The sequence below is a fragment of the Myxocyprinus asiaticus genome, chromosome 40 (genome assembly GCF_019703515.2).
Source record: "Myxocyprinus asiaticus isolate MX2 ecotype Aquarium Trade chromosome 40, UBuf_Myxa_2, whole genome shotgun sequence".
NCBI classification, from domain to species: Eukaryota; Metazoa; Chordata; class Actinopteri; order Cypriniformes; family Catostomidae; genus Myxocyprinus; species Myxocyprinus asiaticus.
Window position 1 is genome coordinate 39,721,301 of NC_059383.1, and position 17,960 is coordinate 39,739,260.

At 38.9% G+C, this 17,960-nt stretch overlaps 1 protein-coding gene across 3 annotated transcripts in view; it reads left to right on the forward strand.

Moving 5' to 3' along the window:
• LOC127430840 (transcription factor 4-like) overlaps window positions 1-17,960 on the forward strand; it is a 209,165-nt gene that overhangs the window by 170,125 nt on the left and 21,080 nt on the right. For all 3 annotated transcript variants that reach the window (XM_051680956.1, XM_051680954.1, XM_051680955.1), the window contains 7 exons: window positions 193-298; window positions 1,443-1,576; window positions 1,846-1,981; window positions 3,358-3,428; window positions 4,102-4,180; window positions 5,849-5,925; window positions 7,140-7,349. In XM_051680956.1, the coding sequence (XP_051536916.1) occupies window positions 193-298; window positions 1,443-1,576; window positions 1,846-1,981; window positions 3,358-3,428; window positions 4,102-4,180; window positions 5,849-5,925; window positions 7,140-7,349 (813 nt within the window). The remainder of the gene's footprint in view (window positions 1-192; window positions 299-1,442; window positions 1,577-1,845; window positions 1,982-3,357; window positions 3,429-4,101; window positions 4,181-5,848; window positions 5,926-7,139; window positions 7,350-17,960) is intronic.

Here is a 17,960-nt window from a genome sequence, read left to right on the forward strand (position 1 = left end):
CAACAACTCTTTCACTGGAAAAATAATTTTCTTAATCTGAATTTTTGTCTTGTTTTCCAGTAAAAACAATCTACAGTAAACATCCTATTAAATGACTTTTTTTGCCGTGTTCTTGTTTGGTGCTATTCTGAAGGATCGTTTGTTGTGTTACTATCCTGTTCCTCATGTGCTGTGTGTGTTTGTGTGTTTCAGGTATATGCCCCATCTGCCAGCACTGCCGATTATAACCGTGATTCACCGGGTTACCCCTCATCAAAAGCACCGGGCAGCAGCTTTCCCAGTTCTTTCTTTATGCCAGGTAAAACACACCTGAGTTACACTAAGGAAAAATTGAAACACTACACTTTGCAAAGGTTGCATTTCATTAGTAAATGCATTAGGAATCATGAATGAACTGTAGTTTTAAACCAGTCTTATTTTTTAATCTTGGTTAATGTTCATTTATAAAAAATGCAATTGTCTATTTTAAGTTCAACTTACAGTAGATCATAATGCATTACCTATTGTTAACTAAATTTTAACCCTTAAATGCACACCTCGGGTCGTTAGTGACACAGGAACTCATTCCACCTCTTTTACCATTTTTGGAGAAAAGACACCACTTTCCTCAACCTTTCCTCAACCTTTCTTCAGCCTTTCCTCAACCTTTCCTCAACCTTTCTTCCACCTTTCCTCAAACTTTCCTCAACCTTTCTTCAACCTTTCTTCAACCTTTCCTCAACCTTTCCTCAACCTTTCTCTTATGAATCATCTAACAAAAAAAAAAAAAAAGCCAAAATTGCTTATTGTTTAATGGTTTAATTACCAAAAGTCTAGGGAGCCTGGGTAGCTCAGCGAGTATTGACGCTGGCTACCACACCTGGAGTCGCGAGTTCGTATCCAGGGTGTGCTGAGTGACTCCAGCCAGGTCTCCTAAGAAACCAAATTGGCCTGGTTGCTAGGGAGGGTAGAGTCACATGGGGTAACCTCCTCGTGGTTGCTATAATGTGGTTCACTCTTGGTGGGGCACGTGGTGAGTTGTGCGTGGATGCCGCGGTGGATGGCGTGAAGCCTCCGCACGCGCTACGTCTCCGTGGTAACGCGCCCAACAAGACACGTGATAAGACGCGGAGGCAACTGAGAGTCACTACGCCACCATGTGTGTTTGACTGCCAGTTGAGTCTCATAAAATTTCTACATGAATGTAATGAATACTGTTCTATCATTTGTTGCATCATCTTTTTGATGTATGAAAAATAAAACACCAACATTTTACAGAATTTATCACATGGCTCTCTGGAAAACTCATTTCTGATTGGTCAATGGCGCCATCTAGTGGTCTGATATTTCTGAGTAACAACCGCACATCCTCATATCAGACTGCATTTGGTGTGTCAGCCAATCAGAACGAATCATGTGCAATAGAGTTTCATAAACTAAATCTATATCTTTCTCTCTGTCAGACGGTCATCACAGTACAGATCCATGGAGTTCATCCGGCAGTATGAATCAGCACGGTTACAACAGCATGCTGGGAAACTCCACACACAGCGCGCAAAACAGCAGTTACTGCGGCATTCACCCGCACGACAGACACGTGAGTGTATTTATAATCAGTTAAAGTTCTCTCAGTTCTGCTCACATTGAAAAGATGTCAAAATGTCTATTATGATTTTGTCAACGTCATGTTGTGCTCAACTTGGCATGACGTGTCTAAAAGTGTCATGTTTGAACTGAACACAGGCACGCCACAGCATCACATTTTATCACGTTGTAGATGGTTGGTAAACTGTATCCGTATATAGACATGTATGTATTTCAGTATATCAGCTCAGAATTAACTCTCTTTCTCTTTGTATTTTTCAGAGTTACCCGTCTCACTCATCAGCTGAGATTAATCCCAGTCTTCCTCCCATGTCCAGTTTCCATCGCAGCGGTGGGACGAATCACTACAGCGCAGCGTCCTGCTCCACCACGACTAACGGGACGGACAGCGTTATGGGTGAGTCTGGAGTCACTGCCATTCACTCTCTCACAGTGTGAACGGAAGTGAAACCACAAGATTCAAGTCACTTTGATTCACTTGGTCTCTCGCAGCATAACCAAAAGTGAAACCACAAGATTTGATTCATTTTAACTCAACTGCTTTTTTCAGTGTAACCAAAAATGAAACCACAAGATTTGATTCACTTTGATTCATTTGCTCTCTCGCAGCATAACCAAAAGTGAAACCACAAGATTTGGATCACTTTGATTCACTTTGTCTCTCAGAGCATAACCAAAAGTGAAACGACAAGATTTGATTCATTTTGATTCACTTGGTCTCTCACAGCATAACCAAAAGTGAAATGACAAGATTTGATTCACTTTGATTCACTTGATCTCTCGCAGCGTTACCAAAAGTGAAACCACAAGATTTGATTCATTTTGATTCACTTGGTCTCTCGCAGTGTTACCAAAAGTGAAATGACAAGATTTGATTCACTTTGATTCACTTGGTCTCTCGCAGCGTTACCAAAAGTGAAACCACAAGATTTGATTCATTTTGATTCACTTGGTCTCTCGCAGCATAACCAAAAGTGAAATGACAAGATTTGATTCACTTTGATTCACTTGGTCTCTCACAGCATAACCAAAAGTGAAACCACAAGATTTGGATCACTTTGAGTCACTTGGTCTCTCACAGCGTAACCAAAATTGAAATGACAAAATTTGATTCACTTTGATTCACTTGGTCTCTCGCAGAGTAACCAAAAGTGAAACCACAAGATTTGATTCACTTTGATTCACTTGGTCTCTCGCAGAGTTACCAAAAGTGAAACCACAAGATTTGATTCACTTTGTCTCTCACAGCATAACCAAAAGTGAAACCACAAGATTTGGATCACTTTGATTCACTTGGTCTCTCACAGCATAACCAAAAGTGAAATGACAAGATTTGATTCATTTTGATTCACTTGGTCTCTCACAGCATAACCAAAAGTGAAACCACAAGATTTGATTCACTTTGATTCGCATGGTCTCTTGCAGCATAACCAAAAGTGAAACCACAAGATTTGATTCACTTTGATTCACTTGGTCTCTTGCAGCTCAACCAAAAGTAAAACCACAAGATTTGATTCACTTTGATTCACTTGGTCTCTTGCAGCATAATGAAAAGTGAAACCACAAGATTTGATTCACTTTGATTCACTTTGATTCACATGGTCTCTCGCAACATAACCGAAAATGAAACCACAAGATTAGATTCATGTTGATTTAGTCACTCCTTCACAGTATGAATTAAAGAGGAGTGAAACCTTTATTTGTAAGAGTGTAGACTGCATGGATGATGGATAAGAGTGGAAAGCTAAGGTCTGTTTCTCTGTTGTGTTTCAGCCAATCGAGCACCGAGCGGAGCAGCAAGCAGTTCACAGACGGGAGACGCGTTAGGAAAGGCTCTGGCTTCAGTGAGTGAGCACGCCTCAAGTACAGCATTAAAACAACTGTACAAAAATTCTAAAACTACATGAAAACAACATTTAACTTCACGCAGACGTTTTTTGTTTGTTTTGGTTTTTTGGTTTTTTATTAATGAAACATTTGTGAGTTTTACATAATATTCAGCAGGAAATAATGAAGGGGCGGGACTTGATTTTATCCGGTGGGATTTGATTGAATGGTAAAATGTTCAATATAAGTTAAGCCCAATTAACAGCATTTGCGGCATAATGTTGATTACCACAAAAATTCATTTTGACTCGTCAAATGAATGAACTTGTATTGAATATTGCTTTAATATTATTTCCTCGCCCACACAGCCTTGATGACATCAGCAGAAATGGAACGTTTGTTTCAGAGGTGGAGAATGTAACATTCTGATTACATTTTTATGAATCATGCACAGTTAGGAGACATTTATTAAGTAAACAGAGTTCATTTTATGTTCATGCTGACATTTCATAAAACAATGTAGCCAGCAGAATCTCTCCACATCATGGAAATGACAGTTCATAAACACACAAACACATGTGTAAATTCCTGTGGGAAGTTTCAGTGAAGACGTTTAAACAGTTCATTTGAAGTGTTATGATGTTGTGTGTGTTTTGGTTTGTCATGACTGCGTGCTTGTTGTTATTTTAGATCTATTCCCCCGACCACACCAATAACAGCTTCTCATCAAACCCCTCCACCCCTGTGGGATCACCCCCCTCGCTCACAGGTAAGACATCTGATTACACTCTACTTCCTGTTTCACTGCATACTTACTGCATACCATGCAGTATATACTGTATACTGACTACTATTATTTAAAAAGTAGTATGTGAAACAATACGTAGTTGTTATTTTTTGGGTAAAAATGTTTTAACTTTAGGCAGTCAGACCAAATAATTCATCCAGAAGGAGATGTTTGTGGTTGGACAAATTGTGGTAAATACTACTTATGCTTTATTCATCAAACTGGACATTGAAGGCCAAGTTGATGTATCTGAAAAGTAGGAAACTCGTAAACTCATTCTTAAAGATGCAAAGGACTACGTAAGTGTATTAATGCAGCAATTTAAGTCGAAAAGCTTTTCATGTTTTGTGTTCTTCATATGCACTTCATATTATACCGTAAGATTGTCCTGCCTAAATGCAGTTGCTATGGAAATGACCGCTCCCTAATTGGTATTTATCAGAGTTCAAAAGTTATTAGACTGAAAGCCATTAAAACCCGCAACTGCAAATTAATATTTAAACTTAAACATGCAAGGGAACTTTGAGGAACCAATTAAATAATTTTCTCATTGGCGACGGTGTGGATACATGCGAAATTTATTTGCACATGAATGTGGCGGTAATTACAGTATATGCTAATCAGCATTTGGAAATGAGGTTTAATAACACAGAGAACCGTATGAAATGCTTGTTTCTCTAAAGAAGTACTATGTAAAAAAAAAAACACAACATAATTAGGTGTAATGAGAGGATGCTGCGAACGCAGACAGGTGAAGATCGGGAGGAATGAATAAACGAACGCGGCGGTCCACTCTAATTACCTGCGTGATCCAGACCGCCAATGATCGGGTCTGCATCTTCAGACTAGCTCGTGAATGAGAGGATGAGAATGAAAGAATAATGAGGGTCGTCACCTATCAAAGGCAGGGTCATCTGATGAACGCCCCACCAGCTGACGAGCTTCACGCCTTCAGATCTCAACTAGCCTTATGTAAAGAACGCCACAAAAGACGAGAACAAAGAGGAAGACAGAATTATTTATTCCGCCAAGTGAATGATGGCTAATTGGCCTGGTTTGAGTGCCGGGAAACTCAAAAACACAGATTTAGATGATACAGTTTGAGGTGCAAGGGATGCACCAATGTGGAATTTCTGGGCCAATAATGATAACCGATAGTCAACAGCTTGTTGTGGTCGATTCTGATTATTTTGACTTTTTTTCATTCAACTGCAGCAGCACTTGAAACAAACTGGATGTACTTGAGGCAATGTATGGGGGAATATTTAACTCTTAGGCCAGAAGCATACTTAACACAAGTATGAGAATGTAGTCCTGAATGCTTGGCCATACTTCACCTGCATTCTTGCATTATTATGGCAGTAACAAACCTCAGTACTCAAGGGGGCGATAGAGTTTCCTTCAAATGTTTGTGCCGAAAACCAGATGTGTTATTATTCAACCAGCAAACTATAAACACAATTTAACCTTTAATCTTGCTCTAAAATGAAACAAAATTGCTCAGCGAGATTCTAATCTCTTCAGTTAGTGCAGAACTGTGAATTAAAGCAGTGCTTGCCGTGATCCAGATATCTCAACATCTGTTTCTAGAGTCAATACCTGACGTCATGATTCTTCACAATGATCATGTTTTTGATTTCTTCCCTCTAGCTGCTAGTTCAGCCGTTTGGTCGAGAAACGGTCAGGGAGCGTCATCCCCAAGTTACGAGCCGCCACTGCACTCGCTGGTAAGAGAGACTGTCCTGATAATCCAACAAAACTCAAATTATAAAAACTCTAATACTGTGAATTCTGTTTAGACTTTAGAAAATCATCCTTTTTTGGGGGGGGGGGGATTTTCCCCCTTTTTCTCCCAATTTTGGAATGCCCAATTCCCAATGCGCTCTTAAGTCCTCGTGGTTGCATAGTGATTTGCCTCAGTCCGGGTGGCGGAGGACGAATCCCAGCTGCCTCCGCGTCTGAGACAGTCAACCTGCGCATCTTATCACGTGGCTTGTTGAGCGTGTTGCCACGGAGACTTAGCGCGTGTGGAGGCTTCACGCCATCCACCGCGGCAACCACGCTCAATTCACCATGTGCCCCACCGAGAACAAATCACATTACAGCGACCACGAGGAGGTTACCCCATGTGACTCTACCCTCCCTAGCAACCGGGCCAATTTGGTTGCTTAGGAGACCTGGCTGGAGTCACTCAGCACGCCCTGGGATTCAAACTAGCGAACTAGCGAACTCCAGGGGTGGTAGCCAGTGTATTTTACCACTGAGCTACCCAGGCCCCCTTTAGAAAATCATCCAACTTTTCTTACAAAAATGTACAGTTGTAATTGTAGTTTTTGCCCCCCCAAAAATACAAAAATATATTACTATGGTGATTTTTATAATAAAACTGTGGTAACTTTGTATTATACACCACTGGCATTAAAATGTAATTAAAAACAAATTATTAAAAATTAATTCAACTGGGATTCTGACACTGTTTAAAGGAGATCATGTTGTAATTTATTATAATTTTACTCTAGTAAAATTATATTGTATGAAAAGTAAATATACGTCAACCATAAACTGCAAAAAAATAATTTTCTTAATCAGTATTTTTGTCTGGTTTTCCTTCAAAAGTATCAAAGTATTCATAAAACAAGACAGATTTACTTAAGAAGCAAAACTGCATAAAATATTAAAACCTCAAAAGAATATATCTAGCATTAAGAGAATAGTTTACTTGATTTACTCCATTGACAGTTATTTTTTTTATTTGTTTTGAGCATAAACCTCATGAAATTCTGTTCGATTTATGCATAAAACTAGAAATAAGGTTTTTGCAGTGTGATTACCATGGTACATTTCTATATGGTCTAAAAACAGAAAATAGTCATAAATGAATCCTTCAGTAAAACGTATCTTTGCGTGTAGTTTTATCGTTTTTGTCTTTGTCATTGTGCAGCAGAGTCGTATCGAAGACAGGTTGGAGCGATTGGATGACGCGATTCACGTGTTGCGCAGTCATGCGGTCGGTCCGTCCACAGCGATGCCCGGCTCCCACGCGGACATGCATGGACTGATCACTCCCTCACACTCTCAGAACGGGGCGATGAGTGGCCTGAGCAGTGGGTACAGCTCAGCACTGCTGCCCGGCAACAGACACTCACTCATGGTAAGACCAGTGGTGAAAAACCATGACCTCTGACCTCTCTCAGGACACCCGGTCTGTCTGTTAGCAACTTCTTGTGGAATGATGATGAAAATTCAAGTCAGATACCTTTACTTCTCTCTCTTGAGTGGCATTAAGCTGCTTTCTGTGGTGGATACAGTATATGAGGTGTGTTTATACTGATCTGTTGTATCTGTTAGATTTCTTTTAAAACTCTAATTCCTTCACAGTTGGAGTCTGACAGTCCATAGGTCATAGGTTTGGTAAAAAGTTGTGAAGTTTGGCACACTTATTAGGATGGGTCTTAACATTCCTGGTACCTATTTTAAGGTCTCTATCTCAATTCTTCTGGTGCCACCATTATGTTAAAGTTGCCATTATGTTTCTTGTTAATAACTTATGAAATGAAACTATAAACAAACTAGTTTTCTCTGTTTCAAATTTGATCAAGAATGTATTTTTAGAATGTTTCCTAAAGTTTTAATGAAATCTGACCCAAATTTGTGTCATATTATTTTTTTTTTATAACTAATTATTTCGCATATTGGAGTCTGACCGCCCATAGAACCGTTTGGTAAAAAGTTTTGAAGTTTGGCACGTTTATTGGAAATGGTCATAACATTGCTGGTGCCAATTTTTTAATAAGATCTTCCCCATGGGTTAGGTTTTTTTTTTTTTTTTTTGGTTTTTTTTTCAGTTCCTTTAGCGCCACCAGCAGTTCAAAGTTGCACTTATGTTTCTGTTTATAGCTTATGAACCAAAACTATAAACAAACTGGCTTTACCTCTGTTTCAATAATTTTTTTAGTAAATATTTATGTATTTTTAGAATTTTTTCCCCCAAATTGGTTCAGATCATTTTTTTGTTACTCTAATTCCTTCACAATTGGAGTTTGACAGCCCACAGATCCTTTTGGTAAAAAGTTTTGAAGTTTGGCACACTTATTGGAACGGGTCTTAACATTCCTAGTGCCAATTTTGGGGTCTCTATCTCAGTTCCTCTAGCGCCAACAACAGTTCAAATTTACACTTATTTTTCAGCTTACTGTATACATTTCAAACCGAATGGTCAAGAAACAAATGAGATTTCCCTCTATTTTGAATTCAAATTTTTTTTTTTACTTTACCAACAGTTTTAATCAGCTCTTCCCCAAATTTGGGTCAGATTTTTATTTATTTTTTTAATCTAATTCCATCGCAATTGGAGTCTTGACAGCCCACAGAACCGTTTGGTAAAGAGTTTTGAAGTTTGGCACGTTTATTGGAAATGGTCATAACATTGCTGGTGCCAATTTTGGGGTCTCTGTCTCAGTTCCTCTAGTGCCACCAACAGTTCGAAGTTAAATGTATTTTTCTGTTTACTGTATATATTTCAAACCAAATGGCCTAGAAACAAACTAGATTTCCCTCTGTTTTGAATTTTATCAAAATAGTTTTTTTTTACTTGTCCTACAATTTTAATAAGATCTTCCCCATGGGTTAGGTTTTTTTTTTTTTTTAGTTCCTTTAGCGCCACCAACAGTTCAAAGTTGCACTTATGTTTCTGTTTATAGCTTATGAACCAAAACTATAAACAAACTGGCTTTACCTCTGTTTCAATAATTGTTTTAGTAAATATTTATGTATTTTTAGAATTTGTTTCCCCAAATTGGTTCAGATCATTTTTTTGTAACTCTAATTCCTTCACAATTGGAGTTTGACAGCCCACAGATCCTTTTGGTAAAAAGTTTTAAAGTTTGGTACACTTATTGGAACGGGTCTTAACATTCCTAGTGCCAATTTTGGGGTCTCTATCTCAGTTCCTCTAGCGCCAACAACAGTTCAAATTTACACTTATTTTTCAGCTTACTGTATACATTTCAAACCTAATGGTCAAGAAACAAATGAGATTTCCCTCTATTTTGAATTCAGATTTTTTTTTTTTACTTTACCGACAGTTTTAATCAGCTCTTCCCCCAATTTTTTTTTGTTTTACTCTAATTCCATCGCAATTGGAGTCTGACATCCCACAGAACCGTTTGGTAAAATGTTGTGAAGTTTGGCACACTTATTGGGATGGGTCTGAACATTCCTAGTGCCAATTTTGGGGTCTCAATCTCAGTTCCTCTAGCGCCACCTACAGTTCAAATTTGCAATTATGTTTCTGTTTATAACTTGTAAACAAAAACTATGAACAAACTAGATTTAAATTTGATCAAGAATGTATTTTTAGAGCTTGTCCTATAGCTTTATTCAGATCTTCCCCAATTTTTTTAGATCTGCTGGACACTTGTTATTGGGTCAGAGCAGAGGATTGTGGGTAGCGACATTGACTGTAACATATGAGCTGCTTGACAGAGAACTAAAGACAGGAAATAACAGAGAGGGGGGAGGGAGACTTCAAACATCAAGCAAGATGCTGCTAATATTTTCCATATTTAAGGTTTTTATTTTTTAAGACTTGAAACAATCCAAAAAGCTTCAGACAGCTGGAGAGAATAAAGAGACAGCAGGAGAGAGAGAGAGAGAGAGAGAGAGAATAAAGCACCAATGTTTCTCTGATACTCACACGTTTCACACAAACAAAAGCATTTCTCGTGCACTCATATCTACCGAGCAACTTTAACCCAGAATGCACAGTTTAAAACTTTTAATTTATACTTAAAAAAATAAAACTAGAACAGTAGACAGCCACTCAGAACACCCTAGCGACGGTATAGCAACAACCCAGCTACCACACACAACACCTTAGATTCAGCAGGTTTTGCACGGACAAGCACCTCTCATATTTATTTTGAAATGGTGTTTTCAAACTTGATTTTCAAAGTTGTAATGAGGTTCTTTTTCAAGTTTTCTTTCGTTTGGGCGGCCGAGCGCTCTCTGTGTGCATGTTTTCTGGTGTTAACGAGCTGTTTTTAATGACACAAATGAATAAATGCAGGCGTGGGTTTTCTCAGGCATTTGATTGGATGGTTGACGGACTCCTGAAGCTCTGCTCAGTGTCTCTGTGACGGCTGTGTTTATTTATTCAGTCAACACTTTAGTGTGTGTGTGTGTGTGTGTGTGTGTGTGTGAGAGAGAGATGCCTTTGTGGTGATGTTTAGATTTGCCTTTACACTTCACAGACTTTGATTACGGCCCCTTAAGTAATAGTTCATTTAAAAATAAAATAAATTCTGTCATCATGTACTCAACTTCATGTTGTTCCAAACACTTATGACTTTCTTTCTTCTGTGGAACACTAAAGGAGATGTTTAGCAGAATGTTCACACTGTTGTTTTTATGCAATGAAAATGTTTGCAACCTCGATGGGTGACGATCCCTTTAAAATCGCTGTATAAACCTGATTGCATTGGTTACACAAATTTAAATTATGTTAAAGGTTGGATCAGGTAGAAATAGTTCCTTCAATGAAAAGTACATGAAAAAAAAATTCTGTCATCATTTATTTACCCTCACATTGTTCCAAATACTTATGACTTTCTTTCGTCTGCGGAACACAAAAGGAGATGTTAGGCAGAATGTTCATGCCGCTCTTTTCCATACATTAAAAACGTACAGGGATCCATGGCTGTCATAATCCAAAAGGACAAAACATAACCGTAAAAGTAGTCCAAACACCTTTATGCCTTAATTGATGATACTTTTATGTTATTTTTTGAGCTTGATAGCACCAGTCTTCTTTCACTTTCGTTATATGGAAAAGAGCAGCATGAACATTCTGCCAAACATCTCCTTTTGTGTTCCGCAGAAGAAAGAATGTCATAAGGATTTGGGACAACATGATTTTCATTTTTGACTGAACTGTCCCTTTAACACATGAAAGCACATGTGATTAAATTTCAATTTGAAACAGGAAGTTAGGACTTTGCCTTGAATGTGTGTGCGTGCTGTACTCCGCAGGGGGACGTATAAGTCTCATGCCTCTCTCTCCTCTGGAGAAACAGCTGGCTCAAATTTGCTGCTATGTTTTGCTGTAAGTCTGAAGTCTGTGGACACAGAACTGAGCTCATGGAGAAAACAGGTGCTCACATGATGAGAGAGAGACACTCGACGCAGAATATTCCACAAGTCTGCAAAATACACATGTTCAGAATAGCATACTACCATACTATTTGTACTATTTCTTCAGGATGTGATATGTATGCACAGTAGATGCTAGATACCGCCGGACCGATTATTAGGGGGAAAAACACAATTCTGCAGTACTCGTGTACTTGGCAGTACTGCCAGATTTGTTCCATTGCGAACACAGCCAGTGTGTTTTTGCACATACATTCCATCAGTTCTACATTTTCTCTCTTTCTCATTTCGCTAGCCCTCACTATAGTTTGATGCTCTGAAGATACACAAACTTAATACAGTTTAATCCACACAGTTTATTCCATCTGTCAGTAGGTGTGCAATGGCTCAGTAATCTGTAGCACTTCTAAACACATGCACAGAGTGGTTGAATGTTCTTCTAAGCTGGTTAAATGGATGATCTTCTGTAGGAGACGCAGATATTGAGGCATTAGAGGTTTAAAAACACAGTAATAGTGTTTAAAAGCGTCTCCTTTCAGGATAAATCTAGTCTAAGCTGCGGTAAATCTTCTAGAGACGCTTCATTGTGCTCAAAGCCACATTAGATCACAGGGCCTTCAAACACTAGTGACCGCTCCACTGTGTATAGTGTGTGTGTGTGTGTGTGTGTGTGTGTGTGAGTGTGTGTGTGAGTGTGTGTGTGTGTGTGTGTGCGTGTGTGCGTGTAACATAGTTTAAAGTAAAATATAAACTATAAACTTGTAATGATAAAGCATCAGTAGAGCTCAGCTCAAAGAGGTGGATTAAAACTGTTATTGCTCAAAGGTTGCTCTTTTATAGCTCAGGAGATTTAAAGGAATGTTACAGGGCCGATTCAAGTGACAAGCTGTTGATTATGCTATGTTGAAAATGCTTTTAACAATAGTCTTGTTTACAGTAATGCACTTACAATGGAAGTCTCTGAGGCTATATATATATATATATATATATATATATATATATTCAGGCAGTTGAAGTCAGAAGTTTACATACACTTAGGCTGAAGTCATTAAAACTCATTTTTTAACCACTCCACAGATTTTATATTAGTCGTTTAGGACATCTACTTTGTGCATGACATGATTCATTTTTACAACAATTGTTTACAGACCGATTGTTTCACTTTTAATTGACTATATCACAATTCCAGTGGGTCAGAAGTTTACATACACTAAGTTAACTGTGCCTTTAAGCAGCTTGGAAAATTCCAGAAAATGATGTCAAGCCTTTAAACAATTAGCCAATTAGCTTCTGATAGGAGGTGTACTGAATTGGAGGTGTACCTGTGGATGTATTTTAAGGCCTACCTTCAAACTCAGTGCCTCTTTGCTTGACATCATGGGAAAATCAAAAGACCTCAACAAGTCTGGTTCATCCTTGGGAGCAATTTCCAAACACCTGAATGTACCACGTTCATCTGTACAAACAATAGTACGCAAGTATAAACACCATGGGACCATGCAGCCATCATACCGCTCAGGAAGGAGACGCATTCTGTCTCCTAGAGATGAATGTAGTTTGGTACAAAAAGTGCAAATCAATCCCAGAACAACAGCAAACGACCTTGTGAAGATGCTGGAGGAGACAGGTAGACAAGTATCTATATCCACAGTAAAATGAGTCCTATATCAACATAACCTGAAAGGCTGCTCAGCAAGGAAGAAGCAACTGCACATGGGGACAAAGATCTTACTTTTTGGAGAAATGTCCTCTGGTCTGATGAAACAAAAATCAAACTGTTTGGCCATAATGACCATCGTTATGTTTGGAAGAAAAAGAGTGAGGCTTGCAAGCCGAAGAACACCATCCCAACCGTGAAGCATGGGGGTGGCAGCATCATGGGAATGTTTTCTACGATTTAATGTCAGGAATTGTGAAAAACTGATTTTAAATGTATTTGGCTAAGATGTATGTAAACTTCTGACTTCAACTGTATATATATATATATATATATATATATATATATATATATATATATATAGATTTTTCAAGATTTTTATAAGCAAAAAAAAAAACAAAAAACACTGGACTGCCTCATATAACAATATAATTAATTAGTGATATTCAAGATATTCAAAATACAGTATTCACAGACTTTACAAAACGTTAACTGAAAACACAACTGACTATTTTAATGTAGACAAACATACAGTATTAAGGGTCTTTAGTTTAGTTTTTTAAAGTGTTACTTACATGAAAAAATGTAGTTGAAGAGCCCTAGTTTAGAGATATAAAATGAACGTGGAAAGCAAAACTCAAATCATTTGCTCTTGGAAGAATCGAATGATAATGAGCTCATATTGAGGCTTTTCATTGAACACTTTTTTTTGGCAAATCTGAGCACAGTTTGAGACACTGTTGAGATCTCTTCTGAAACTCTAGAGGAGACACTTGTGAGATTACTGGAAGTCTCCAAGCTCTCCATTTCATCTCATTGCTTTCTTGGAGAAACAAATGAGATATGAATAGATGTTAGCTCACTAAACCAGAGTAAGGAGGTTTATTATTCTTTCTGGACACACAGGTGACTTTTATGACTGTGAGTGATGCTGCAGATGCCCGACACAGTTTCACTCAGGCACAGAAAATTGTGTTTTGGGCCACAGAGACGTACAAACACCCGACTACGAGTACAACACAGGAAACAGAGCACGTAATTACACCCTGTGTGCGTGTGTGTGTCTGGGACTCACAAAGACACACTATTCCCCGCTCAGACGCCCCTCTCCCATCGCCGGGGAAACGCAGCCTGTACAGAGCCCACTTTGTCATTACACTTTTCCACACACACACACACACACACACACACACACACACACACACACACACAGAGCCGGTGCAGAACAGTTCTTCAGCGCCTCCTAGTGTCACAGCTGTGTTAAACCCTCACAGCACTTATAACAATTAAATAAAATGTTTTTCACTTAATATTAAATTAATACTACATGTAACATCAGCTCACACATAAATATATCATAGCAACAAGTTAAAATGTTAGTTCACTTAAAAAGGGAAATTTAGGAATTATTTATTCAACATGAGTGTATGTAAATGATTACAGAACCTTCTTTTGTTTGTGAAAGTCAGTCTAGAATTTTAGAGTTTTACCTGTTCTTATTGAATTTTTAGTGTAGTATCTTTTTAAAAAAAAAGTCAAAGCATTGGGGGCCTGGGTAGCTCAGCGGGTATTGACGCTGACTATCAGTCACGAGTTCAAATCCAGGGTGTGCTGAGTGACTCCAGCCAGGTCTCCTAAGCAACCAAATTGGCCCGGTTGCTAGGGAAGGTAGAGTCACATGGGGTGTGTGGTGAGTTGTGTGTGGATCGTGGAGAGTAGCATGAGTCTCCACATGCTGTGAGTCTCCGCGGTGTCATGCACAACGAGTCACGTGATAAGATGCGCGGATTGACGGTCTCAGAAGCGGAGGCAACTGAGACTTGTCCTCCGCCACCCGGATTGAGGTGAGTAACCGCGCCACCACGAGGACCTATTAAGTAGTGGGAATTGGGCATTCCAAATTGGGGAGAAAAAAAAAGAAAGAAAAATAGTAAAAGCATTTACACTTGTAAATGTAACAGTGTTATCTGCGACCTTGAAAACTTTTGCACTTTTGGAACACTTTTCCAAAATTCACCCCAAAACAAGACATCATCATTTTTGATTGCCATTGGTTTAACAATGTAGTGAAACAAGAAAATCCATCCTCAGTATCAATATCAGTGCCTGGATTTGTGAGGGTGGATGAACTCTTCCACTGAAGAATCGAAGTTCAGGCAGCAGAGATCGCACGTCGGTTCTGACCTGTTTATCTTAGATCGATCAGGCAGTTGATGGGTTTAACGATCTGTGAAGACTGTGAAGTGCTTCTGTGAATTACAGGTCAGAGGTCACCAAACGCCCGACAGCAGAGTCTAACGTTTTCAATAATCGTGTTTTTATCTTGCTCACATTCATGAAACATGAAAATGATATTTGAACCCTCTGTCGGAGAACAGCTGTCTGTGTGTGTGTGTGTGTGTGTGTGTGTGTGTGTGTGTGTGTGTGTGAGTGAGTGTGTGTGTGTTTGTGTGTGTGTGTGTGTGGTAGATTTATGAAATCATAGGAAAGATATGCAGAGTTTGGCTGGGAGAAACAGTCCCACTGACAGACAGCAGAACTCGCTTTCTCAATGACTTCAATGTGAGCGTTATACACACACGTGCACACGCACACACACACACACACACACACACACACTCACACACACTCACACTCACACACAGACACACACACACACACACACACTCACACATTCACACTCACACTCACACACTCACACACATACAAACACACACACACACACACACACACACAGACACACACACACTCACACACAGACACACACACTCACACACACACACACACACACACACACTCACACACACACAAACACACACACACACACATACAGACACACACACACACACACACACACACTCACACACACACACACACACTCACACACACACAAACACACATACACAGACACACACACACACACACACACACACACACACTCACACACTCACACACACACACACACTCACACATTCACACTCACACACACTCACACACACACACACACTCACACATTCACACTCACACACACTCAGACACACACACACACACTCACACATTCACACACACACTCACACATTCACACTCACACACACACTCACATTCACACTCACACACACACACACTCACACACACTCACACACACACACACACACTCACAGCAAGGTTCTGGTCTATAGTATAGTATATTTATTTTCTATATACAGACAATAATCTAGAGTATACAGTATATAGACTTTATTATAGACAGTATATGGCTGTTTATTTAACTATAGGCAGTTTTAGCACTGTGGACCTTTAGAAAGTAAAGTCTCTTTATAACATTTTTCTCTCAGTTGTTTATTTAATTTGTCTAAACAGTGTGTGTTCATGCATCACTGGAGATTTATGTCATTCAAGTCATGAAAATTCATTTCCAGCACATCTCCAATTCTGTTTTGTGTTTACTAGAATTCTGTGCTGGAAATGACGCTGATGGAAATGACATTTTTAACGTTTTTCAGATAAAATGATTGAAGACTATTTTCATAGCTTACATTTTATGCATCATAAATACACACAATTAAATCAGATTTCCACATTGTTTTGCATAATAATAACAGCTTGACTGGAAATGACGGCCAATAAAAAGGGATATTTCCCTTGATTTTTCTTTGTTTTGTCTCATATTTCATCTCAAGCGTGCTCGTCACTCACACTTTTGCACACTTGGATAACAAGTACACTAACTTTTAAGAAAACTTAATTAGGGGTGAAATTGTTTGGTGCGCTGGAAATGACACCAGGACGCCACGACTGTGAGACTAAATTGATAGAAATCATTTTCACACAATAAATATTGAAATGTTTGTTTATTTCACTGATCATAGTTTTAAAGTCAGTTTTAATGAGACATTCATATTACAAAAAGAAAACAATGTGGAATGTGTTCGCTTTAATAAAATCAACCCCTGGGACATGAAAGAGCCTGAAGTTGAAAAAACACCCACATGTTCAGGATGGCCCCAAAAAAAAACGGGGCCACATGGCGAAAGAGAAGCACCTAAGATTCCTGCCAGTGAAAACTTAGCTAAATGATTTGCTTATTTATTTATTTGTAGCAAGTTGTTGCTCACGATGACATCACAGTGATGTCCTTTGGTTGTTTACAAAAAGTTGTAGAAGTATGCCAAAAATCGTGCAAATGCCTTTATGCATGTTTAAGATATGAGCAATCAAACATAGTGGCCCTGTTTTTTGTGGGGGTGGGTTTTGGGCCACCCTGAAGACTTATGTTGGCACACAAATCGGAGCAACAGAACAGAAATGTGATTGTTTAAACAGAGTTCCTGTCTGTTTGTCTCTGAGGATGTTGACCCCTCGTCCTGTCCCGTGACCCCTCTGATTCAGTAACCTCCGTATTTCCAGGTCAGCCGCTAAATCCGGTATTATGTTTAAAATCCATCATTCATTATCCCGTCTCACAGAGGAAGTCGGTTTGTTCCAAACATTCACAGTAACCGGCCGCTGTAAGTCACACGCTCCTGCCTTCTTCAGGATATTGATGTTCCACCTTTTGTTTGGCATGAAGCAGTTTTATTTTTAGGAACATTAAACTGTCACTCTATTGTTTGGATTTATGATTGATGGAGATTTGATTTGGCTAGTGACCGTGGGTTCAACCACACATTTACATTTTTGACCAACTTGCCGTTGAATCACATATAAACTCTCAAACTGTAATTCAGAGAATATTCTTGGTTCTGTAAGGAAGACTGTAACTCAGAAGGGCTATTACATCATGTTTCATGAGTTTGATGGCTTCCGTATAGAAATAAACCATCTTAATTCAATATAGTCACCAGGAAGCAATTTACTCTCTCGCTTTGAACATGTTCCATGAATTTGGCCTGTTTTTCAGAGTTCAGAGGAATAAGGGTAAAACCGGGTCCTGCGTTTTCATCTGTAGACCCACAA